This window comes from Stegastes partitus, unplaced genomic scaffold (genome assembly GCF_000690725.1).
Source record: "Stegastes partitus isolate 25-593 unplaced genomic scaffold, Stegastes_partitus-1.0.2 Scaffold660, whole genome shotgun sequence".
Lineage (NCBI taxonomy): Eukaryota > Metazoa > Chordata > Actinopteri > Pomacentridae > Stegastes > Stegastes partitus.
The window spans coordinates 209,845-221,197 of record NW_007578391.1 but is presented as its reverse complement, the minus strand read 5'-3'; the positions used below and the strand labels follow the sequence as shown (position 1 = coordinate 221,197).

Here is an 11,353-nt window from a genome sequence, read left to right as displayed (position 1 = left end):
ATGGATGGATATAATGATGTCATGAGGTGCTGAACAGGTGACGTCTCACCTGTGTACCAACATGGAGGGACATAATGACGCCTCCTACCTAGACGGAGCTGCGCGGTGATCATGACGGTGTTCATCTGTGATTTCAACATAAATGTCTTTAAGATGGAACAACACGTCCTCAGAATGAGACACGAACCTGCTAATTAAACGTTCCTTTAAAGTTCCGTTTACAGCCCAGCAGCACGCTATAGGAACTGTCAGCTGAGACGGTTATTAACCTGTTGCAGGCTTCATCTTCTTAATGGCCACCTGCGTTCTCCAGATCTGAACATTCCTGTCCTGTCTCGTCCTGTTTCCTGACAGGAGGAAACCTGCTGAACTCCACAGGAAATATGTGACATGTGCAGCTTTTCTCTGCTCTGCTGACAGTCCCATGGAGCACTCAGACCAGAGATAATCCTGCTGGTGAAGTTAGAACATACACAGACTGACGGAGCCCTTAATTCACAATATGTTATCTTTGACCGACTCAGCACTTCAAGTGAATGAGCTCAGATCAGTGGCGGCTGCTCTTGAGCAAGGCACAGTCATGCAGTAGTGTGGAGACGCTGGGCAGAAACCAGCGACCCGAACATCTACCAGGAGCAGTTTATCCAGTAGAGGCCACAACATCCTGAACTTCAAGTCTGTTTGGGTCAAGTTTGAGAAATATATGAAACCCTGCAAGTTTGAGTCCCTGGAGCCCACATTTCCCATAATGCAACTGTGCAGCGTCCTCTGTTCACCCCAGCAGGCCTTTCAGTCAACAAACTCCAGAACCAGACTCTGACTTCAACATCAGGATCATTTTTTTCCCTCCAGACACAAAGAAGTTAAACGAATTTAGACCAACCAACATCACAGATTCCAGCAGCTTCACAGTCCAACAAAAAAACAAAACAAAACACAAAGAGAGATGCAGCCGAACACGACTGGACGCTGATTTATCAACACAAGTCGAACCGGGCCCTAATGACAAGAACTTATTTCTGCACAGATCCGGTATTTCTCCGCCTGCAGTCACTAAATGCAGCGTTTGAAGACAAACATTCGTCTCATTTCAGGCACAAACGGAGCTGGATGCTCCTCACATGAACCATCTGCTTCACAGCTGCTTACGTGGAGTCTTGGTTGAAGGAGGCGCAGCCAAACCGGAGCTCCGGTCCGTCCGGTCCAGACCCGCCCGCAGCCTCGGTGCTCTCCATCCCGATTCCCAGCGACCTCCTTCCCTCCCTCCGCCCTGGACTGGAGGCCTGGGATCGGCAGCACCTCGTCGCTCGATGTCGGCGGAAGACGGCTCCAATGTGGAAGAAATGTGGAGCCGCTGACGTGCAGGAGAACCGTCCGGACCAGAACCGCTGCTGCGTCCGCCGGAGATGAGCTCAGATTCGGTGTGAGTTCGGTTGTTTGGGCGGCCGCGGATCCAGAGCCGGAGGAAGGGGCGCAAGAAAGAAGCAAAACAAGAACAGCTGACGGCCTACGTCACAGCTCCGCCTCCTGCGATTGGCTGTCAGTCACCCACGTTGCGGCTGCTCTCGTTTTGATTGGTCAGTTGTAAAATGGAGTGTTTTTATTGGCTGGCTGGGCTCCGGTCCGCCCATTTATGTGACGTAGGAAGAAGCCAACCGTTCTTATTAAAAAGTTTAAAGTTGTTGTAGTTTCTGTAAACACAGAAAATCACAGGTTTGTAGAAATCTGCTCCCAAATGAAAGCAGGTGATTTACAGGTTTGTAGATTATTGATTTGTTATTGATTTATAGGTTTATAATTGATTGATTGCTATCTGATTTATAATTATAGGTGAATAATAAGTTTATAGATTATTGATTTCTAAGTGGTTTAGGGTCTATTGATTTACACGTGATTGATAGCTTATTTAATTAATATGTGATTTACAGGTTATTTATGAGTAAATTTCAGGTTTTTAGGTGATTAAATTATATTTGATTTATATTTGATTTATTTATTATTTATAGGTGATTTGTATTTTATTTAAAGGTGATTTATATGTGGTTTATATATTATTTATAAGTGATTTACAGGTTATTTATATTTTATTCATAAATGATTTACTGTGTGATTTATTTATTATTTACGGGTGACTGATAGGTGGTTTACAGGTAAACATGCTGAATATATCGGCGAGTCACCATCATCCCAGAGAAAGTCTTTCTTCCTGTTATTTATCAACTATTTGATGACGTTTTAAACATGTTTTTCTGTCCACAGATTAAACCCTCTTCAGGTTCGTCCCTTAATATTTTCACAATAAAATAACTGCTGTGGTTAGTAGAAGCAAACCTCAAAGATTCTCTGGTCTGTATTGAAGAGGAGATTATTCTAACATAAAATAAGTCCCATCCCTCACCGTATGACACCAAAACACTGCAATTAGACGTTTCAGCATAGATTCTGACAACATGATGGGATGAGACGGACATCCTATAATAATGGAAAGCTGAACATGCTTCTTTAGGACTCTGGCTGGATGTTTGGACTCATTGTTCTGCTGCACAGTTAATGTTGATGGCGCTGCATCGTGGAAAGCAATCTTTGTACATAATAATATATCAAACACATGTAGTAGGAAAGTCAGTAAGGATGCGATGATGAAAACACAACATGAAAACGTAAAAAGGAAGTCAGTAATCGTCCGGCCTTTTTGTTTATTTGAAAGATCATTTTTTTCCCTGACAGACAATACAAAGTGCAGACGCTGACAGTGTTTGACAAATACACAGATGAGCGGATGATGCGAGGATGAGTCGACCGTCGGACACCTGAAGGACTCAGTGCTGCAAAACAAGAGTACAAACATGTTAAATCGATGAATCCGACAGACACATGAGAATAGCTTATTGATTTACGACTGATCAATAAAACTGGGTGCAGAGTGCTTCCTTCACAATGTTGTCAACATGAAAAAACCTGCAATGAAATGTGAGCATCATGGATCTCTAGAATCAAACATCCTTCCCTTAGTGTTATTTCCATTTATATAACCTATCACCAAGCTTATGTTTCTGTGAATGTGTGATTTTTTTTCCCCTTAAATTACACTTTGTAGATTTTCTTTTGCATCTAGCAAGTAGCATTTGGTCAGTTTTTCTATCATGCTTCCAGATGACCTGTTTGAAAAGGACTGAGGACTTTGGTAAACACTCATGTTAAAGGGTTCATGTTTAAATGGCTGCATTAAATTACAACCACTCGTCTCATCTTTAAAGTCGGACACCTTAAAATCCCAGATGACCATGGCTCCGTCCAGACCCACGCTGCTGTACTTCTCCACCTTGTCTTTCTCCCCTGATACAACACACAGCTGCCTGCAGGACACAACGACAGGTTTCACAGATAACTGAGCAGCTTGCCGGAGCTGGTGCAGCGATGCATTCTAAGACAGTGAAAGAAAATACACCAAGACAGCTGCAAACAATTCTTGTACTGACAGATAACTTGCAGCAACACAGTCTGGAATTACAGTGTTTGGATACAGGCAGCGTGCTCATTGATGCTGCCAAAGACATCATGGCAGTCGACGGTTTAACAGGGACTTCTGCAGACAGTACTGCTTCTAAATGTGATGGCCACATGGTGGTGCAATGGGATCGAATCATCACCAGGAATATTCATGTGATCGCTCAGCTGGACGACGTGCAGCAAAGATCTCCAGAGCATATTTGAAAGGTGTTGCTTAAACTAAAAACCTCCTGAGGCAGCGATCCTTACGTGATGCTGTTCTGGTGACGGGTGTCCAGCTCGTTGGAGTCGTCGTCCGTGGCCCTCTTGTCCAGGTTGCGGAAGTGCTGCATGGCTGACATGCTGCCTTTGGACGTCTGTTTGGGGATGTCAAGTTTCTTGACAAACTCCAGAGCTCCAGGGCCTTTGTATGTGAACTGGTAGGGGCAAGAGTCATGACCCTGCCGATGATATGAGTAGAGAGAAAGTCACTCACACACATCTGAGCCTGGGAATATTCCAGCTCTATGATGCTAGCTGGATAACAGTCATAAAAAGCAAATTATTTTTGTGTTATTGGAAAAGAACTTTCTGACTGTGGGGTCAGTACCTTTAAAGGAGAAAGAAGAAGAAGCAGCTCAAGGCAGTGATGCGATGATTGTAGTTTAATCGTAGCAACTGGACTTGTTTGAGTTCCTTGAAGATGTTCCACCTCTCATCCACGAGTCTTCATCAGTTCTCACTGACTAGTTGGGAGTTCCAGATACTGATGTCCTTAAGGAGCCATTAACACCTGAGTTTCGGTTTCAATTGAGGGTTTGTTGTTCATTCCTGTTGCTGCAACAAACAGGGGGAGCAGTAACGACTCACATAACAAGAGGATGTCAGTATCTGGAACTCCCAACTAGTCAGTCGGACCTGATGAAGCCTCTTGGATGAGAGGTGGAACGTCTTCAAGGAACTCAAGCAGGTCCAGTTTGATTAAACTGCAAGAATAACCATGACCTGGATGACTGAGAATCTTCACAGACCAGTGCTGAGATGTTTGTTCTTTATCAGAGGAAGATTTCACTATATCGACTTAAAGCTGCTGTGATCGATTTTCTAGCCACCAAGATGAAGGTAAACAAGCTGAAACAACTTCATTGTAGAGCGTAATTACTTCCAAAACGGGTACTTATTAATATCACTGATCTATCATACAGACAGCTCTTGTTTTTATCTTTCCAACAGATCCCTCGACCCAAACATGGACGGTTAATAGTTACCGCAGCAACCAGTTCAGTGGGGCTGACGAACAGGACGCTCAGCATGGGCAGGTACTCGGTGGTCAGCTGGGTCACCCTGCGCAGACAGACATCACATCGACATGCAGCCACGAAACAGAACGACGACTGGGATTTCTCTGGCAGCAGAACTCACTCTTTGCCTTGTGCAGCATCCACCACAATCATGTTGCTGCTGTGGGTAACGCAGGCCAGCTGGTCTCCGCTGGGGGAGAAGGAGACGCTGTGCACCCAGCCACCGCAGTCCTTGTGCTCCAGCAGCACCTCTCCAAAAGGCATCTTGGCCCCCCAGGCGGTGGGTCCAGGCTTGTCCTCGATGTCCTTGATGTAGGCCGAGAAAACCCTGAGGAACCGTTGAGATCTGTTAGCGTGATCCAGCGTTTGGACTGAGGCCTAAATGTGGAGTTAGTGTGTTCTTCTTGTGCCTGCACGTGTTTTCTTTGGGTGTTGTGGCTTCCAAAGGGTTAATCTGTGAGGGTGCATGTGGTCGGTCTCTCTGTGACCTCAGACAGAAATACACATGACGTGTTAGCATCACTGCAGCCACATCAGTCAGTAGAGGCAGAACGTTTGTGAGGTTATAATCTATCAGCGGTGTTTTTCTTATGTTGATATCAGCGTTAGTAATTACTGGCATGAAAATCAGACACATAACATTGCATATATAGGACTAGCATTAATAATTAATTTTGCCGCAGTCAACAAATCCCATAAAAACGTTCAACTAACGATGAAACGTTGCTTTCCTTCCAGTAGCTCTTCAACTTGTTTCCTATTGAAGATGCAAGAAAAAGCTCTCAGTTTCATAGTAAAACAGAAAACAACTTGGTAATTTCCTAACACTGATGTTCACTGTAGTTTTTATCAAACATTGCTCAGACAGAGAGGTCAGGGGGATTAATTTTAACAGTGGATTCATTCACACTTCATCAGTATTTGGAGCAGCAAGAAGGTTTGTGTGTGATTGATGTCCAGTTAAACTGGGTTGTCTATGCAGTTTTACATGAAAGAAGACACACAGTGAGTGAAAACATGGCTGATCGTTTCCACGTTGAAGCTGCAGCGAACCAATGAAAGTCTCAACAACACACACGTATGGGTTTCTTATGTAAACACTTACAGAACAAATCCTGTCGACCTGCAGCTGGGTTTGGTTATTCTTCTGGTTCAAACACGTCTGACCTCCCTGAACCATGTTTTCTTCCCATAGTGAGCTGCTCATTCGGTTTTTCTCTATAATATGATGCATGTCTTCGCCGTACAACGTAAAGTGTGTCCTGATGCTTTTGTCATTCTGCACTGGTTATAAATACAACTGAGCTGCTGGAGGTTTACTGCCTCTACATCCCAGCGTTGGTCTGACCTGCAGTGAAGGTCTGCAGAGCCGGCGGCCAGCAGGATGTTGTTGGGATGCCAGTCCAGACTCAGGATGGTGGAGCGAATGGGCTTCTTGATGTGCTTACTCAGCCACCTGAGGGAAAAGCAGGAAAGCAAATGTTCTTAGTGAAAGTCTTCACAATCTGTGAATGAATTAAATGTTAAAAAAACAAATTCTGCCCTTCCAAACCACCATCATCAGGTCCTACATGTGGAAACAGAATAGTTCCTATTTAATGCCAAGTTGCTCACCAGTCGTTCTCCTTCTCAAAGTAGCAGACGGAGATGAGCCGAGCTCCGCTGCCCAGGGCGAACTTGTTCTCCAGAGGCGACCACTTCACGCAGGTGGCTGCTCGGTTGATCCGGACCAGGACCAGGGTGGGCTTCCACGCTCCGTCCTTCAAGGTCCACACGTAGGCGTTACGGTCGGAGGCACAGGTCACGATCCGGTTGGACTCCGGGGCCCAGTCGATGCCTGTGGACGCGAATATTAGCTGCTTGTAAATAGTTTGTTTATTCCTGAATAACATTTTGTACATTCGTCCGACTGACTTAAAGGTTTAAGACACTAAAAGTAAAGTTGTTGTGACTGCAGGTGATCCTTCAGGACTCTGGCTGCATGTTTGGGTTTATTGTGATCCAGATGTTCCCCAGATGGTGCTGCATGAAAAGGATCTAAACATCTTTAGCCTGCAAACGGATTGTTTGTCGTTGTGTGTCGAGAGCAGGCGAGTAAGTTGTGCTCACTGTGGAATCATTAATGCTTCACGTCTTCGCACTGATTCCACAACGTTCCTCGCTGTAGAAGCATGTTGCACCACAAGTTATGCGCACGGTTCAACATTCCTGGGAAGCAAAGTGTTTGAGTGTGTTCTGTTGTCAATTAACAGCATTTCCTGCAGTTGTGCAGTGAAAAGTCCCCAGGAACTGAATTTAAACTTGAGCCTGTTTGAGTTTTTGAAGTCTCAGCTTCTAGTTTCTACTTATGAATTATTACCTGATAGGGTGTAAAGTACTAATTTGTTTCTCGAGGACCTTATTGCATAATGTGAAGTTCTTCTTTATAATACCGAGATGTTCAGTTCATATGTTTACAACAGTAATGACTGAGGATTGCTATTTGAGAAGCTTTGAATGGCTGTTTTTTGCCAGGTGAAGGTCATTGTTTATGTGCAGCTTTTTGTTTGTATGGATTTTGCCTGATGAAGGTCTGAGAATCTCAACAGTTCAAACGTACGACTCAGATCATCTTTATGTAAATCAGCTCCTTAGCAAATATGTGAACGCTTGTCACGAATACCAAACAACTCGGTTTAACCTTCATGCAAGTGCATCGTGTTCAAACTGTGCATGTTTGCACGACCTGTTTCCATATTTCTATTTTTATTTTATTCTATGTTTTGTTTTGTTTTGTTTTATCTTTTTGCACTGCATCCTTTGCACTAACGCTTCAGCTCTGGATCTGGGAAACGCTGTCTCATTCCACTGTGTACTGTACAGCTGTACGTGGCTGAAATGCCAATAAAGCCCTTTAAACTTGAACTTGAAACACAACTGATTGTGTCAGATTGGGAACTAAGCAAACTCACCATTTTAAAAAAAAAGAAAAAAAAAAGCTTAAAGGTCATGTGGTAAGGTCAACAAGCTTTTATTTGCGAATTTTTAACTTAATCACAATAAAAAGTTGGTGCCCAGTGAACTTCATGCTTTTCGGGCCTCTAATATTTAATTCTCTGTGTCACTACTGTTTAGATATTTTCTTCACTCACAGTTTTGTTAAACGTTTCATTCACGCTGTGATACCTGTGATTCGTCCGCTGTGCTCCGTCAGCTCGTGGATCTTGACCCACTCTTTGCCTTTCTTCTCATAGATGTACGCCACATTGTTATTGGGACTCACAGCAATCTCTGTCAGGAAATATAAGAGATATGAAGAAGAATATGACATGAACATTACTGATGGCCATTTGATATGATGTACTTGTTGCATTATTTCTTATACTTATATTTATATGTACATTTTTCTGTATAGTATGTGTGTATCTCTATGTGTAAAGCTGCTGTCAACGATGTGAATTTCTCCACTGCGAAATAAATAAAGGCATATCTTATCTTATCTTATCTTATCTTTTCTTAACTGCAGGTCATATGACATGCACAGAAGAGCAGGAACATGCTGCAGGAGACCATCAAGACAAAAAGCTGCAGAAAGCTGTTTCCAGCAGCCTTCAGTGTGAACAGGACTCAAAGAAAAACTCCCATCCCATACACCAGCTCAGCGATAACACACTGCAGTGGACGTCCTGCAAATGGAGCGATGCATTAATGCTCTCTGAGTCCATTTCCTGTCCTGGTAATCAGATTCTCTGTGGTTCTCCAGGCAACATTAATGCAATCAGAGGAGGAAGAAAATGCATCAGCAGGCTGTAGGTTTGGTCCCGCCCTGCACTGAACCCACAAGCTGTGGGGTAAGATCCCCAAAGCTGCCTTTATTCATCTGCAGCACATGGACGTGCATTAGTGTGTGTTGTGTTGTTTGCAAGTGCAGCCAGGTGAGTGTGTCGGCGTTTCACCTACGGCTCCGGTCTTTGTTCCAGGCGTGGCAGGAAAGTGGCTCCAGGCCAAAGCTGTACAGCGACATGTCTGAGCAGAGGCTGCTGGAATGTGGCTGCTGTCGGGGCAGATGTGCTGCTGCAGGTATCAGGTAGAGAGCAGGGAGAAACTTAGTCTGAACACCAGTTTAGTGCAACTTCATCTGAAATCTGGCCTTAAACAAGTGGCAAAACTGACTTTATGGACAGACTTCTACTGCAAGGTTGTGTAAGTCATTGTTGGCTAAGTGAGCAATGACGAGCAGATAAGTCCACCTTTATCAGGTGTGGCTCACACTGAGCAAACATTTAACTGTTGTGTCGGTATTTCTCTCAGCCTGCAAACTAAATCTGATCCACTTTGTTTTTTCCTTTTAAACAGAGGTGTCAGTTTTACTTTGTTCTGATAAAACAGACAAGAAGTTAATCGTCTGAGAGGATTTAAGTTCAGTGGAAATGACGCATAAGTACTCTGGTTGTTCTTTTTATTCTGCCTCAATCAGACCAAAGTAGAGTAAAATAACGAGAATCAACCTCCTCCAGATTAAATCTCTTTACTGCTCTGTTACAGATGGAAAACAGTCTAACCAGCAGTCAGAGGGTGAGCGAGTTGATCACTGATCGATCATTACATACCTGTGCTGTGAACGTGAGGTCAGGTTGAAGTGCTGGAGGTGCAGCGCTGCATTCATGGACTCTGGGCAGTCGACACGAATGCAGTGGTTCAGTCTGAGCTGGTCGAGGAAGTGACTGTGCTGTTAGTGAAGGCAGCGCAGGAGGGTGGGTGTGTCTGAAGCTGAAGCATCTCGTCTGGAGCAACTCTGCTTTTCATGAGTCCATGAAAGGAGATGCCAGTTTGAACAATTCCTACAAAAGCAACCCTTCATATAACTTTAGTCTGTGCAGCCTTCTATCCAAGTTCTACTGACTGAGTAGAATTGTGGTGACGAAGCACATTAAGACTGCAGCTAAAGTTATCTTTAAAAGTCATGATTTTGGAACTTTTTTCCCCTAAATGAATGGATTATGTTTTGTCGATGTGCAGCGGCCTGTGTAAAATGACCAATGCGATTGTTCACATGTGTTTAGTAAAGATGAGTCAGTCCTTCTTTGTGCTGTTTGGGCATCATTGTTGAAATAGTAAATGATGATTTTTGATTGCCATATTTTATTTTTATTTGTTGATTTATTTTTGAAAAATAGAAGTTTTTGTTTTTTCAAATGCTCAGTCTTGGATATTATTTTGAAGGGAACGCTTTTATTGTGAAAGAGCCCCGATCAGGAGGAAATCACGTGGTGTGGTGTGTACTGGGAATTGTTGTGTTTCACTGTCTGCAGTTGTGTGTTTTATGTTGGTGGATAAATGCGTTGAAAGTTTGTCTTTTCTCATTGTTTCTATACTAGACTGTTAGCATGCTAAGCTAATAATAATAATTATTATAATAATAATATAATAATAATAAGAATAATAATAAGAATAATAAAAACATCAACAATCATAATAATCGAATAACAATAACTTTAGATTGTTTTTAATTTATTTTTACTGCTAACAGGCTGATGTGTCCTCTGTTGAAAAGTAATGAGTAGTAAACAGTTTAGCATTTAAAAAGTCATAGTGTAGTAAAATATAATATAGTTTAGTATCGTAAAGCATGGTGCAGTAAAGTATAGGATAGTACTGTTCAGTGGAATGTAGTATGTTGTATTTTTAAAAACTTTTATTTGTTTAATTGCTTTGGTTATTCTTTTATTGAACCAAAGTATGTACGATCACGTTTATACTAAGGATAATATGCAGGGCTTTCTTTGTGAGGACAACTTGCCTCATTTCTGAATTTTAAATCACTCGATGAACTCAATTCTTGCAGTAATTCCACGACACTAAATATTCTTGCATTTAAGCAGCAAAACTGATGATCAGAGGCTCCACATCTTCTTCATCAGTTCATTGCCAGAAACAGTCCAACTGCTAGTCTGGCAGAATAAAGCAGTTTTTAACTAATGCGGCATCACAAGTCCAGTTTTTAGAAGAAGGCCCGTGGTCAGTTTAAAACAGTAATACATATGTCAGCATCCCCCAGTGGTTTATATTCATTATTATACCTGTGGTTCTGCAGAAATCCATTCTGTGGATTCTGGTTCTTTCGATCTTATGTCACATTATCTGACACTTGTGACTATCACGGGGTGTGTTTTTCATTTTCCTGATTCACACAAGAAGAAATTTGGGGAAACTGTTGTGCTGTTGCAGTGAGAGACGGCTTGAGGGCGCCAGAGGACATGTTGTGTACAAGTATGTTGTCATGTTGAGGGAAAAATTGAAGACCCGCGTGAAGCGAAGAGTCTCCAGTTGGTACTTTAACAAAGAAAATAAGATTCCATAATGTCAGTCTTTGTTATGATGCACCAGACCTTTTTGATCGATGATGCAACTGCTCTACTTTATCAATGAACTGGGTCAGTTTACCTTCACAGAACCACTATGAGTCGGTTAGATGTGTGCAGGAGGACAACAAACTGTACCAGGAGGGTTTCCTTAACATTTAACATCCACAATACAGAACAAATAATATGATTCTGTCCAGGAAGCAAGAAAGCAAAGTGCTG

At 42.7% G+C, this 11,353-nt stretch overlaps 2 protein-coding genes across 3 annotated transcripts in view; both read right to left on the bottom strand.

Annotated features, from left to right (window-relative positions):
• Nucleotides 1-1,489, bottom strand: part of LOC103363452 (WD repeat domain phosphoinositide-interacting protein 1-like) — a 14,260-nt gene extending 12,771 nt beyond the window's left edge. For both annotated transcript variants that reach the window (XM_008290224.1, XM_008290225.1), the window contains exon 1: nt 1,150-1,489. In XM_008290224.1, the coding sequence (XP_008288446.1) occupies nt 1,150-1,235 (86 nt within the window). In that variant the 5' untranslated portion in view covers nt 1,236-1,489. The remainder of the gene's footprint in view (nt 1-1,149) is intronic.
• A 1,183-nt stretch (nt 1,490-2,672) lies between these two features.
• Nucleotides 2,673-9,473, bottom strand: LOC103363450 (actin-related protein 2/3 complex subunit 1A). Its single transcript, XM_008290223.1, has 10 exons — nt 9,380-9,473; nt 8,730-8,843; nt 7,956-8,060; nt 6,405-6,627; nt 6,139-6,246; nt 4,912-5,118; nt 4,758-4,833; nt 3,760-3,950; nt 3,266-3,356; nt 2,673-2,825 (listed from the first exon to the last, which is right to left on the bottom strand). Exons 2-10 carry the CDS (start codon nt 8,791-8,793, stop codon nt 2,820-2,822), a joined length of 1,071 nt encoding a protein of 356 aa, XP_008288445.1. The 5' UTR covers nt 8,794-8,843; nt 9,380-9,473; the 3' UTR covers nt 2,673-2,819.
• Nucleotides 9,474-11,353: the final 1,880 nt, after the last annotated feature.

Bases quoted from the DNA above. Each gene is read 5' to 3' on its own strand.
- LOC103363450 (XM_008290223.1), bottom strand. From the start codon at position 8,793: ATGTCGCTGTACAGCTTTGGCCTGGAGCCACTTTCCTGCCACGCCTGG. The intron at 6,247-6,404 runs GTGAGCAACTTG...CTTTTCCCTCAG, and splicing joins TTTGAGAAGGAGAACGACTG to GTGGCTGAGTAAGCACATCA. The intron at 3,357-3,759 runs GTAAGGATCGCT...TGTGTCCTGCAG, and splicing joins CGTCACCAGAACAGCATCAC to GCAGCTGTGTGTTGTATCAG.